This window comes from Schistocerca piceifrons, chromosome 2, assembly GCF_021461385.2.
Source record: "Schistocerca piceifrons isolate TAMUIC-IGC-003096 chromosome 2, iqSchPice1.1, whole genome shotgun sequence".
NCBI classification, from domain to species: Eukaryota; Metazoa; Arthropoda; class Insecta; order Orthoptera; family Acrididae; genus Schistocerca; species Schistocerca piceifrons.
Window position 1 is genome coordinate 1,030,771,221 of NC_060139.1, and position 15,253 is coordinate 1,030,786,473.

General features: G+C 41.3%; 1 protein-coding gene across 1 annotated transcript in view; it reads left to right on the top strand.

Annotated features, from left to right (window-relative positions):
* Positions 1-1,650: 1,650 nt before the first annotated feature.
* The window catches only part of LOC124776092 (dehydrogenase/reductase SDR family member 11-like), an 81,434-nt gene continuing 67,831 nt past the window's right edge, over positions 1,651-15,253 (top strand). Inside the window, exon 1 of the mRNA XM_047250934.1 lies at positions 1,651-1,788. Within this exon, the coding sequence (XP_047106890.1) occupies positions 1,651-1,788 (138 nt within the window). The remainder of the gene's footprint in view (positions 1,789-15,253) is intronic.

The following is a 15,253-nucleotide window of genomic DNA, read 5'->3' on the forward strand; positions in this document are numbered from 1 at the left end:
GCATTTGGTAGTTTTCCTTTGCAGGCCTTGATGCGAGCAGGAGTCTTTAAAAACACTTTCTTTGTGGGTGAAATACGTTTATTTACATTTACAAACGTGGAACGTACTTCTTCAGCAAGGCGGTGTACTCCATGAACAAAGCACGTCACACGAATCAAATTGGGATAAAATACTTGGAGGGATTTTCCTGTTTTGATCATATAGGGAGCAGTATCTGAAATAAACACAAACACCCTTTCATCTGCAGAAGATTCTGAAAATATTTTTCGGATATCCTCATTCACAAATCTTTCGAACATAGAATGATCTACTTTTTCAAGTTCTTTTCAGGCCGCTAAATAGGATGAAGAAGGCTCTTCTTTCAGCACCAACAATTAAATTTGCAGTTCAACGGCCACAAGTATCTGTAGTTTCGTCAACTGAAATCTAGATAATGCTGTCTTTGAGTTCATTGCGTATTTCTTCCAGAATATTTACGTAAATTATCGGTATGTAATTTTTACCCGACGTTGATTCATTTGTATATTTTGATTTAAGCAATATTTGGGCAGAAATCCTTTGAGGATACGGCTTGTAAGTTTGCTTCCAATGAATGCTTCATATAGATACATGTTAAACCAACGTTTTTGGTTACATTTGGACAAATTCCTGCTACTGCAACTTGCTGTTGTCAGAAGTTGGTGTCCTTCCTTCTGCATTGCTACGATATGAAGACTTGTCTTGATATGCTGTCTCCGAACTTTATTTTTTTTTGCAAGAAACTTTTTTCTGGCAAACTCGACAATATAAAACAGTTCTATTATATGTAAATGTTCCAGGATGGTCAGGTATCAACGAAACGACGTTTCTTTTTCCGGACGACACGGCGCACTACACGTTACACACCACACGTCGTAATCACGTTCAACTGTGTACAAGTGAACAGAAAGCTAAACTGAAACAATAGATGTGCGACTAAAAGCTTGCGTAGTTTAATTTATTTGTTGCCGACGCGTACGGTATGGGGACCGACAGGGGGCGCGAGCGCATGAGCATTGATTGTGTCTGGCTGTTCCTCTTCTGTAATGATTTCGCTCTCGGTTAGCGATTGCACGCTGTTCTAGGTCGCGGTCAATCTTTGAGACATCCAAACTAGATCGAGCTAGAGACAGCCCGTCTAAATTTTTGAAATGTTGTAAACATAGTGAGAAAATTTGCAGTGTCACTAGTTTTTAGTTAAAATATGCAATAACCGGTGAAAAGGAGCCAGATACGCAAATGAATACACAACATGCAAATTCACATAATCCGGTCTCTAATAATAAGCAATGGAGTATATCGAGACGAAAAGCTATAAATGCGATTCGTATATTCTGTTAACCATCAAAAAGTTTATACGTCTTTTTACCACCAAAGTAAGCTGGTGATGTGGCAGTTAAATCAATTATTAGGATCTGACTAAATCTTTTGTCTGCCTAAGCGTTTAACTAGTGGATAGTCGCTTTGTTGGCTAAACGGTGTGGCAGAGATAAGGGAACTAGTGCGCTTGAGGCATGACGCAAACTTAGCGTTACAAAACGTAAACCACCGGTACCTGCAGAAATCTTTGCAGCCTCCGCGGACTAGTCTAGCTAGTCACTCAGTTGTGGCAGGAGGTCAGTTCACGCAGCGATGGGCATCGAGAAATACGAGGGACGCGTCGCACTGGTTACTGGCGCCAGCGCAGGCATCGGTGCTGCCATAGTGCAGGCGCTGTTGAAGCATGGACTCACCGTTGTGGGAATGGCCAGGAGGGTCGAAAAAGTTAAGGTAAGGACTCTCCAGCACTGCAATGTATTCTGGATAACATGCCTGTTATCAAGAAAGCATTTAAACGCTCAATACACTATGCTCAGGCTACTGCTAATTCATAGTAGGTAATAAGAAGATCCACGGTTCTTTAGCAGTAATATTAGCTGCTGTATTTACGTATCTCATAAAAGGATTCTACAAACAGTGCTGTGATTGTCAGTCGGAGTGTAATAAAGGCATGCAGCGAGTTCATAAAACGGAAGCATTCGTCCATGATGAACTTTGAGCAAGGGTTTCTCTTTTCATAATTTTTGGTGCAGAGTGCAACTATGGATATTTTTAAAATTTAGAGGGTGTCTTCTGTGCAGCACGACACGTTTCGATCATCAGGTGATGTTGCGTACGAGCAATGCAGAATGTAGTAGATATGATGTGAGTTTAGTGCACTGCGCATGTCACCAACATCAAACTAGCGTTGCTACGTGACTTTCGTGAAACACTCGTCGTTTCCACTCTTCAATAAGAACGGAAACTTACTATTACTAGTTTTTTCTCTGTTTTACAGACATTTTGTTATTAATAACAGGAATAGTGAATAATTATGTGTACCACAAACGTAGAATCACGGCTATCACGCTAGTGAATGGCGCTTAATATGTTGAAAATGTAGCGAGACAACGCGTAATTAAGATTACCGTCGCAAGACTAATTTATGATACCGCATGGTCTTATAGTTACTACTGAAGTGCCAGATAAATTGGATAGTGTGGCAGCGTGCTGGAACTCACCCAACTAACGTTTACATAGGAGAGTCATTTCCTCTGGATTATACAGATCTCAAAAATGTTATGGTTATTTTAAGGTTGTCACAATAGGAACTGTATTCCTTGTACATTTTACGAAGAGAATGATTACGTCCGATTAATGTTAAAGCGTTCCCAAGAATGAACGAAGGTTTAAAAGATAGAAATACTTTTTTGGACAAAATTTTTCCCTTTCTAATATCTGACAAAAACTGTAACAAATCACTGATGTCTTGCGTGCCATGCCCCAAATCGATGATTTTCGTGACATTTATTCTTTGACGAGGAAGCCATGTCACATAATTATTTATAATAGAGACTTTGTAATACAATAAAATGCAATACAAAGCCTAAAATACCGGCAGCTACCCCTACTTTTTCTAGAACAAAGAAAAAACTGTCAAAATTGGCGCAAAGATGTGAAATGGCGTTGTGTTTATCTGCTCAAAGCTGTAAGCGAAGTTCATTCCAATAATCGAATGCATATTGTTAAGAAACTCACGAATAGTGTGTACAAAAACCCCATACACATTTGAACAGCGTCGTCTGCACCACAGTGCAATGAAATAATCTTCATCATCTTCAACTCGGCGACTGGTTGGTTTTAATATTAGTCAGAAAACATCACAAATGTATTGATATACATTTATTATATTATCTATAGTTACGTTCAAAAGTACATCAATAGGTTACCTGTACAACAAAACAAAAATTTGGATAAAAACTACTTTTATATTCTATATACAACGCACACAGCCAAAAGTTTTCATAATAAATTCTCACTGAATTGCGCCAACATCATGGTTTAGAAAGTCCGTTATCCTTCATAACGTTAACGGCAAATTCTGGAAGATGACGATCATAGAAACACTCTGTCGACCACCTGGCAGATGCACAGCGACAGAGAGGCCAGCCAGTGTTTTTACGTGTTTACCTGTCATGGAGCGGCCCTCTGGAAAGTTTACAGTACACACAACATGCCTTGTAGTCTGCACTCATTGCTCGCTGTTCTTCTGGCAGGCGATCTACAAGACGTTTATAAGACGGCCATGTTCCAGAATTGGCCTGACCAGAAAAGGGCCTTAAGTCCCTCTCTTAATCGCACCAAGAACAACATACAACGAAATATATTGCAGAAACGCACACACACACACACACACACACACACACACACACACACACACACACACACACACACATAACTACCTCTTTCATTTAGAATGGTAAGTTGAAATTGCTGACGTTTTGCTCTTACTTCACTGCTTCGTGTGTGTGTGTAACCAAATTCGTCTATACACAAAATTCCTTCCTAGGCAACATGTAAGTGCCTTTATAAGTGTCTTGAATCCACTCTGATGAAGCTATACGAAATCTTCATACAGAGTTTTGGAAACAGACAGCTAATGCACAAGGACACTAGGAACATATCTGATGGATCTAATTAACATCATGATTATTCAGAGAAGGCGTGATGTAAAATACCATGATCCACCACTCTAAACAATGTTAAGAGGGTGTCACGTATGCCCTCAAGTACAGTTTGTACTGGATTACCCCCTTCATTAATGCAAATATATGTAATAGGAGAGAGTTATCAAATTATAACCTGTGCCTGTATGTTGGTGAAATAGCACAAAGTTTTTTATGCTTGTGGAGCAAGGGAATTGTTTGTCATGGAGGAAATGAGGTCGAATCCTATGTTCTGAAAGTGCTGTCGCCTTTCAACACCATCAATCGACATTTACAAATATGGACCAACAACTGTGCAGGGCAAAATAAGAAGCGTGTGATTTTAATGCTCCTAATTTAACTTATTGAAAGACCTGTTTTGATCCTGTGGATATGAAATTTCTAGTTTCAGGAGATTCCTATATGTCGTGTGGTAGGGAATTTTGAAGCATTGAGAAAAGAAAAAGAAATGCAAGGGCATGGTTCCAGAAGAGGTAGCGGAAATGATTCGAAGTGCTAAAGATGTAAGGTAATAATGTAATAATGATGAAGGATGAGGACTTCATTGATTTTTATGCAGAATTTTACGCGTTTTTGGACACAGCTCATTTAAAATCAGTTGCCTCAACTGTATTAATTTTCCCGTAATAAAAACAAGACAGTCAGTGAATGACGTTGAAATGTGGACACAGCACAGAATTTTTTAAGAAAAGGACAGTAATTCAGCTCAATCAGTAGTCTGCAGTGCTTGCAACACGTTCAAAGACGACCAGTTATCACCTATGTAACAAAAAAAAAGAAAAAATACTTACTATCTATGGAGAACTTCCTTGATGAGAAGCATCATGCATCTAACTGCAAAATTTATGCATAAACGAGAAGTAACAGTAATTCTGATTTTGGATAAGGAGTGATTTTGTGTATTTCATTTACAGAAAGTGGGATTTCATAGACAAAAATACGCCAAATTTTTCAGATGTCAAAATGGTTCAAACGGCTCTAAGCACTATGGGACTTAACATTTGATGTCATCAGTCCCCTAGACTTACAACTACTTAAACCTAACTAACCTAAGGACATCACACACATCCATGGCCGAGGCAGGATTCGAACCTGTGACCGTAGCAGCAACGCGGTTCCAGACTGAAGCGCCTAGCACCGCTCGGCCACAGCGGCCGGCTTTTCAGATATCATATGTAATACAATGCATGAGTGTACGTCTTCCATTTCAAGCAGTATGTGTAATAATCTTAGGAAAAACGAATTCATAAATTTGTTTTTCGGCTGAGAAGTTTTCTTTTTGCCAGTTACTACTTTTCCCGTGCCAATGCATAAATTGTTCGTAGTAAGGAGTGACTGGGTCAAACACCAAAAGTCACAAAGGTATCGCACACAACCATTCAACGCCAGTTCCAGCCGGCATGAATTTTTCATACGAATCTACTTGAAAAGTAGGAACAGAATAACGAATTACGAAAAGTATTAATCATTCTACGAGTTTCTATCGAAGATCGGCAGGAAATGCTTATTGATGTATCCTGTAGTGAATGACGTGATGCTGATACCTTGTCACAGACTGCAACTGTGAGTCCATTGTATTTTAAGAGATGGTCCATAACTGTCTCCAGGTTCCCTGAAGAGTTATTTCTGTCCAGGTGGAAGAGATACTCTTAAACGAGAATTATTTGGAACACCTATACATTGAGAGAGCCTGCGCTAAGTAGTAAGTTACTCTACACCTTTAGTACATTTGGTACAGCCCTGCCTCTTTCTTCTCCCAAAAAAAAGAAAAAAATCTCACCTCGCTCAGTCAAACCAAAACATATTTAAATTTTAATAGCTTGTTGCTCAGATACGTACTACAAATTGTAATGTGCCTTTATGTGGTTTAGTGTGGGATCTGACTAAACAAAAGAAAAACAGACCAACATTACCGAAGTGGCACAGTGCCAGAACCAGTTAGTCAGTGAACAATAACTGAAATAATACTGTCTGACCTTTGGTTACCATTCACAGTGTTTACTCTGCTAGCACTAAACTGTATACGAAATACGAAAAAAAGTAAGGAAGATTACTGTTTAACGTACTGTCGTGTACGACGTCATTAGGAACGGAGTGCGAGCTCGCATAGCGTAGTATTTGGGAAAGAAATCGGCAATGTTCTTTTCTTTTAATATGTTCAATGAAACCTTGTAAAAACAAGATCTGGAAGGCCGGTTGGAGATCCGAATCCTGGTGCTCCACTAAGCAAGACTAGTAAGGGTTGGTGAGGGTTAGGCTGCTCCGGGGGTGCACTGAAGATAGCGCTAAGGTTGTTTTGAGAGGCTGTTTCCCTATACATGACAACCTCCTTTGTATTTTTGACTCTGAAGAAATCTCGTGTCTTTTCACAAGTAAGCTGACAGCTTACTCCCATGCAGTTCTGAAGAGAGTAGTTGTTTGAACCTTCCTTCGTATAGTCAGACATACATAAACGGATGGTTTTAATACGTGTTCCATGAAATACAGTTGAGGAAATCGCCTCTTGACGAGTTTAAAATTTTAATTTACCATGTAAGACATTCTGTATCTTCAAAAGCATAAGACTCAGAAGCAATGTTTGGGTGCATTTGCAGTGTGCTTCTGACGTATCCGCAAATAACGGTGATTATTTTGCTAGTAATACAGGGTGTGCGCTAGCCCTCAACATGAGTCACAAACTTAGCAGTATTGACCTGCACGGATAGCCGAGCGCGTTAACGCGCCGCTATGGGGAGTCGGGTAGGTGAGTCTGCCCCGGATCGAATCCACCGCGCGGATACACGACGAGAGCTGGTGAGCCGGCCAGCCTGCATGTGGTTTCTGAGAGGTTTCCCACATCCAACCCGGTAAACGCCTGTATAGGACTTGGAACATTTGGTGGTCGATGTTTGCTGTAGTACTCCAGTTAGATTCCTAAGTGGTTCAAGTTGTCAAGGTTCAAATGGTTCTGAGCACTATGGGATTTAACATCTGAGGTCATCACTTCCCTATAACTACTTAAACCTGTGTACCCGTACCTAAGGACAGCACACACATCCATGCCCGAGGCAGGATTCGAACCTGCGACCGTAGCGGTCGCGTGGTTCCAAACTGAAGCGCGTAGAACCGCTCGGCCACACCGGACGGCTCGTGTTCAAGCTGTCGTGTGCTCACGGGTGGATTCATAGCAATGGGATCGAGAACAGTAACTTCGGCAGCTTCGTCTGTGCCAGTGCTACGCCGATTGCCTAGTCGTGGGTTGAAACTTCCCGTTTCCTGAAGCGGCGCAACAAGACGAGAAAACATCCGTCGGGAAGGTGGGTTCTTGTCAGGATATCGCTCTCTGTACGGTTCCGCTGCCTGCGTAGCATTTCGCCTGCCCTCAACAACAACAACAACAACAACAACAACAATATAAGAAACGTTATGTCGATGCAGTTGGAAGGAAGGACAGCCTTTACCGTATGCCTACTGTACAAAACAGTATTTAAAAGGACTAAACTACTTACTGAATGTACCCGTACTTAAGAAAACAGTATTGCAGTTACTGTTCTGCTTACTTACATTCCCCATAGATGAGTAGCATTTCTAACTTCTCTTCGTTGATGTACATTCTACTCACACAACTCTTCAACTGATGATGGTTGACAGAATGACGGGTGTGCATTCGACTTATGTTAACATTTGTCATCTGTCAACGTCAGTAAGTGGGTGTGTTCCATTACCCCGAGTACCTGTTCCAAGCGCTGGGAGCGTCAACGTCAATGTTGTGTTATGTAATTAATAAGGTTGAGTTTCAGTGAATAGTACACTGTGATACATTTTTGAATAGGCCTTTAGGAGAGGAAATGAAGTACCGAATAAAAAATACAGGGTGCCATTTAAAAAACTCATACCGCTGTTCATATCTTTGTAAAAAACAAAGCTACAACGAAGGCAATCATGCTGGTTTATGTCCCCCTGACTGCTAAAGAACATGTTCTTGAAACATTTTGTAATTTGCGTCTGGACAAACAGTTATTTAGGGTGGTCAAGATAAATGGGACACCCTGTATGCTAACATTTCACATCATTTAAGGATTATCGTTGCTTAAACAACAATCGTCCAGTTTACATTTTTGAATTCTCTCTTTTTCATGTTGGCCAGCTTGAACCTTGAAGCTTCCGTGACGAAATTTTCATCTTGTGCTTCGGTAGCATGTAGAAGTGTAGCTCGGTGTCATTTCAGTGTGCAGTTTGTACTGTATATAGTACATCTGTTTAACTGTGCATAGGGAGTGACGACGAGGATGACTCGAAGACACCACCATGAAGAGGTTCAACTAAAGAGTGCAGCACTTAAATCCGGAGAAATCAAACCTTTTTTTTAAAAGCAAATTTATTAAAACAAACTACAATTGAAGATCCTTTTACATATAAGTAGTGGTATCATTCAAGACTAACATGGCTCGGTGCAGCCCCCTTCAGCTGCAGTGACCGCCACACTTGTCCTGAAGCGATGGCATGCTCTCTTTAAAACAACGCTGTCCATATTTGCTAATGCTGCTTCGATAGCGGTGCGTAGAGAAGCGACGTTAAGGTGCTTCGTTTCGTTGGTAACTCTTTCGACTACGCTCTAAGCGTTATCCGAGAGCCAATTGTGGACTAAATGGCTCGTGTGAGGTCCTCCTCTGCCATCTGACGCACTGTTCGCTCGTTGACATTCAATACTGACGCCAGTTTTCTCAGCGATTGCCCCGAGTCCTCCGAAATCAGCGCCTGAGCCTTTTCGATGACTGCCGCAGTTCGTGACACGGGTTTCCTCGAATGAGGTTTCCTCACCGGGTTAGCGGAACCTCCCCCGGACTTCTCCGAGGCACTATACTTTGCCGCGATAATGTAAAAAGTTGATCTAGGGTACCCGAACAATCGAACTATTTCTGTGAGTGAAAGAACAGCACGAACACTTTCGATAATCGCGACTCTCGGGTTGTACTCCGCACTTGTCCTTAACATCTCCACCATTTTGAGGTTCTGACTGTTTACTAGATGCCAGTGGCGGATACAGAAAAACCTCAAGGAGGGGGTGCTAAATATATCTTGAGCTACTTTTACTTTTCCGTAATAAAAAATAATCAAGTCACATGCAAAGTTGAAGAAAGTTGTATTTAAACTGATTATACACATATACAAGATAACCCCCTCTTATGATATAAAAAAGTTACAATTGTGGTTCTCACGCTTAAATGAGTCCGCAGCTCGTGGTCTTGCGGTAGCGTTCTCAGTTCACGCGCACGGGATCACTGGTTCGATTCTCGGTGGGTCAGGGATTTTTCCTGCCACGAGATGACTGGGTGTTGTGTCGTTTCCGTCATCATCATTCATCCTCACTACGGTTGGAGGAAGGCAATGACATACCACCTCCGCTAGGACCTTGCCTAGTACGGCGGTACGGGTCTCCCGCCTATTCTTCTTGGCAAATTGGTTAATGAATCGTCAAACACGACGACGCGGACGCGCATCCTACACAGGAAAGTACAACTACTCGACAACTCGATTCAGTCGAGTCGACTGAAAAAAAAGAAAAGGAAAAGAAAACGAATAGCGTGCGGGCTGACTGGCGTGGGTTGCGCGGGTGGCAAGGGGGGGGGGGGGCGCCCCTCTGTGTATCCGCCACTGCCAGAGGCCTATGGCTTTCAAGAACGCCAATAACGACCTCCGCCGGAACGTCGATATGGCAGGAAATTCAAATCGAAATTTGTCGGGATTTGAGCGGTGCACCCTGATTATGTGCGCGCATTTACCCCACTGGAAAAAACTTTATTTGGGTGGGATCAGTAAAAAAAGCGAGCATAAATTTCTATGTTTTTTACGCAGAATTGAATTCAGCATAGTACATGAGTGAGCAAGAGATTGTCTGCACCACGCATCGACTGCAGGTAAAGTAAAAATTTATTACTTGGTACACTAATTATTTGTGTACACTTTTGTGTGCAGTTGTATGTAACATTTACGTAATGGTAAAACATGCTGATAATGCCACGATGGAACCATTTTGGCCATCATTTCAAAAATCTCCTGTATTTTTAGTTTGAAACGTGGCAACCCTATGAGTTGATGCTCCACAGAAGATTGATGGCAAGTCGGTAGAAGGACCAGTTACTGCCTCTTATCTCATATTTCTAAAATATATAAACAATGATGGTCACAAGGATCAACACTATATTTACAAGGGCTGCTTACTGTTACGGCGCACAATACTGTCCTAAGCCTAAGGTTGGCAACGAGCGTACACATTCTGGATCGGCACGATGGTTCAAATGGCTCTGAGCACTATGGGACTTAACGTCTGAGGTCATCAGTCCCCTACAACTTAGAACTACTTAAACCTAACTAACCTAAGGACATCACAGACATCCATGCCCGAGGCAGGATTCGAACCTGCGACCGTAGCAGTCACGCGGTTCCGGACTGAGCGCCTAGAACCGCACGGCCACACCGGCCGGAGAGCGGCACGAAGTCAGCCTGGTATCTTTTTGTTAGAATAGCAGCCAGTGTAACTTTCTAACGACTGGCGATTAAATTTGGTGAGTAAAAGAATTACCTGATGTCTTAATGGCTATTTATTTTCCTTGAATACAAATAAAATTAAATATAAAACATCCCACTTGGGCCATGACTGTTAACTATACCGGCTAAACATACGACAATTTTCCTGTCGTTCGTATGGGTGATTTTGTATTATGTCACGACCTAAGAAAACCAGACACTCTGCTACCAAAACAACGGTACTCCCTTCTAACCTGCGCTGATCGCTTTCTTTCACGGTGCAGTAACATTCAAACCCAGATCTCGCCTATTGGTATTGAACTGACCCACCAGTTAACAGTTGTACGTGCTCATGTAGAGAAGAATTTGTTGACTGTGGGTTGTCACTAGCGCACTCTTGAATCCATGCAACAATGAGCCTTAGAAAATATCGCCGAGAATGGGAAGCAAAGGACTGGGCCAAAGGAATGTAGTACCTACATATATTATTAATTGTTCAATTGTGGTGCGTCCTTACATATTTATACTTCAACTAAACAATTATACTACTCAACATTAATTTAGACTACAATATATACTACTGTATTGTAGCTGGGTCACTGACAGTTCAAAAGATGCCAGCATCTTCGAAGACAGCTATTGCAAATCTACGCGCCCACAAGACGTATCTGCAGAATCATGCAGAAACCATGTCTCAAAAAATGAAAAGTCGGTACCCTCGAAAGCAACAGCAGAGATTAAATAGTTTTGTACAAGTCGTTGATGAGGTGCAAGGAAAAGTAGCTATTTGTATCTGTTTGCGTATAATGAACTCTTCGATAAAAACCGTTGATCATCTAAGAGTTTTGATAAATAAGATGACTTAAGAAATAATTCACAGAATCAAATGCTTTGCTCTCATCAAAAATGTTACTGCATCATGATTACTTGATGCTTTATTGCGTGAAGCAATGAACCGTACTCGTTAATTACTGACGAGAGCACATATTTGGGGGACATATATCTCTGTATTCATGTGAGGTCCTAAAAAGGTTGCCCACAAGCTTCAATCATTTTAAGAAACTCCATTACCTCAGTCCTAAGATATGCCTGTCAAAAGCATCAAAGGCGAATTTCAAGGATTTGCCACTCCTAGATAGTTGATTAACAAATGATATGGATGTTACTGAGAATCAGTTTAACTTCATTGGTCAAGTTAACTGGGTTGAGTTTTTGTGGATGCGACGTTTTGAAGAGTTAGTACAAATTTTGGTCAACAGTTTTATACCGTAGAGATGCTGGAGGCTCATTAATTTTCAGAGAGTTATCTGCATTTGCGTTATTGCTGGTATCACTACCTATTTCTAATGCTGCAGTGGAATGTTCATTATTATGGAAAGTCAGAAATAGACTGAAAGCAGAAAAACTAAGTGCATTGTTACGAATTAAAGTCCATATCAGCCCTAAGGGTTGTACCATCTTTGTGTGAACCAATGAAATGTTTGAACGACTGAATAACTCAGTTTATTCAACAGCTGTAAACAGCAATATTGAAGTATATGAAAGTGTCTGTTTTGTAATCGAAGCTATGCGTGAGCATATCCCTCGCACAAGGTGGTATAACGATTCATGAACCATTTCATGTTATGAATATTATAAGTTCTTAAATTAATAAATATGATAATTAAATGTAACTGTATCTGAATTTAGTAACTATTGTACTTTCCAGTTTCTCACTATTGCAGTAATATGACAGTATTTTGACTGGCTTCATAGCTCAGTTGGTAGTACGACTGGGTTCAGCTCCAGACGGGAATCGAGAAATGGTTTTTTGAAGAAGGTTTGTCGGTTTTTCCAGTCGAACTAAGTTAACTGATTAAAAATGGCGACAGTTTATTTTTATTGATAAGAAGATACCGATATTTTGGCTACTTTTTTGTTCAACAGTTGGCTACAGAGAAATGGAAGAACCTGGCAACAACAGAGGGGCCAGGATAAAGTCACGATCAGCCCTTGAGACCCGGGATATTGAAAGCAAACTCTTCCGTCATTTGTGTGTTGTATCCATATCATTCGTTTCTGTTGCTGTTTTCGGTGCGATTATGGTGCATGTTGAAATACGAAGAAACAGACACAGGGCACGGGATTCAAACGAAAAAAGAAAGTGTTACAAAAGGATAATAAGTCTCAATGTCTGTGCTATTTCCAAAGTATTCTTATGAACTGCAGGCACGGTTTGGTATAGTGTGATGGTTGTCAGTCGACTTCACAATGAAAAATACGGATAGAAAGGCAGTGAGCAGACTTCATGTTCTGAAACTACAGGTAGGAACAGAACAACAAACCTGGATCATTCCTCATATCTCACGATTCAACGTTAGGTACGCTGTTATCATACTTAGATAATCACCAGTAACCCCCCGATTGTTGAAAGAATCGAGCTCCCATGCATACGACGGCTCCAAACTTCTGATTACTTTACAAATGAGTTAATTTAACTTTAACCACGTAAGCGAGAAAAAGTTTACAACATGTTTGAAATTACGTTTCAATTTTATTGGAAGATGCAAAGTGTTCCGATTATGAAACGCTGAATGATATGGCCTGGGTAATTTGAGGCCTATTTTAAGTAAAAGCTAGTTTCTCACGCATCTCAGTGTTATGACGTCATATGTCCGGAACTCGGTGCCGTACACAACGATGTAATATACAGGCATATTTAGTGATATATGCAAATACTGTCTGAGAATGTCTGCAGCTTCCGGTCTTGTGGTAGCGTTCTCGCTTCCCGCGCACGGGGTCCCGGGTTCGATTCCCGGCGGGGTCAGGCATTTTCTCTGCTTCGAGATGACTGGGTGTTGTGTGTCTTTCATCATCATTTCATCATCACTGACTCGCAAGTCGCCGAAATCGTGTCAGCTAAAAAAATAATAAAAAAAGGGACTTACACTTTCGGTGGCCGAACACCCCGCATGGGGTCTCCCAGCCAACAAGGCCGTACGATCATTTCACTGTGTGTTACGGAAATACTTGATGATTAAGAAGTAATAAATTAAAACGTCATAACTGATGTTGAAGTTCGACTGCATGAACAGCGAAAATGCAGTAAGTCACAAATTTTTTTCCTTTCGTTATTTTGTGGGGGTTTCAGCACGAGGACAAGTTTCGTAAAGATTAGAAATTGTGTGTAAGGTTTTTCGAAAGCCGCTAAGTGCTCTCATTCACAGATACTGGATATCTGCGGTATTCAGTTGAGCTGCCTCAAGACAAATACACAGTTTATAACTCTCATACTGTCTTATTGTGTTACACTTTTAACATAATATCATACTTCCAGGGTGACAATTATTGATCTATATGAAAAAAATGTAAATTAGTTACAAACTACGGCGTGCAAAAACTTTATTCAACATCTAAACGTCACTACAGACATTCGGATTTAGGTTATGACGTGTTCGCTATGCCTGCCATCACCGGCGATGATGTGGCACAGACGAATAGCGAAATCCTGCATGAACCGCTTAAGTGTAGGAATATCGATGCTGTCGTTGACCTCCTGAATGGCTGTTTTCAGCTCAAGTGATGGTTTTACGGTTATTGTTGCACACTTTCTCTTCAATATGGCCCCGCAAAAAGGAATCGCGTGTGTTCAGATCCGGAGAATATGGTGGCCAATCGAGGCCAATGCCAGTGGATTCTGGGTACCCCAGAGCCACGACGCGGACCCCAAAGTGCTCCTCCAAGACATCAAACACTCTCCGGCTTCAATGGGGTCAAGCTCCGTCTTGCATGAACTACATCTTGTCGAAATCAGTGTCACTTTGAATAATGAGAATGAAATCATCTTCCAGTAACTCCACGTGAACTTTCGGTAGTCATCGTCCCATCAAGGAATATCGTACAGATTTTTCCGTGACTGGACATTGCACACCATCGTCACCTGCTGAGGGTGAAGGGACTTCTCGATCTCCAAGTGCGGTTTCTAAGTCGTCCAAATGCGCCATTTTTGCTTATCGACTAACCCATCCAAATGAAAGTGGACTTCGTCGCTAAATTATACAACAATGCGCATAGCAATTCCTATCATGTCTCGCGACCTACAGCGCACTATGAACGTGCTGACGCAATCCATTCAGACGTTATGACGATTTTATTTCGTTTAAATGATAATTACTTGAAACCTTCAGCTGCCGACAAGTGTTGCTAATATACCTCGATGGGGACAGCTGACAATGTGTGTCTCGACCGGGACTCGAACCCGGGATCTTCCGCTTACATGGTAGACGCTCTATCCATCTGAGCCACCGACGTCACAGAGGATAGTGCGACTGCAGGGACTTATCCCTTGCACACTTCCCGTGAGGCCTACGTTCCCAACTGTCCACAATCTACATACGTAATGTTCCTAATAGATATTTGCCCATCCACTCTTTACTCGCATTATTGCAATTAATTATCATTTATTCTAGAGAAGCTGCACGGTCATCAATTATATCTGTTCTTTCGAGAACAGTTACTATCTTCATAGTTATTTCTTATACTTCAATAGCTGTCACTCTGTATAGTTTAGCAGATTGCGATAGAACTTTAAATTTTTAAATTCAGTCAATAATTACACGTAATACTGAAAATTAAATTTTTGTTGCCCCTAGTAGCTGTTAGATAGGCAACCTGCAGCTGGTACTGGGTCCTGGGATAGTACTTCAGTAATGTAGACAGGACCT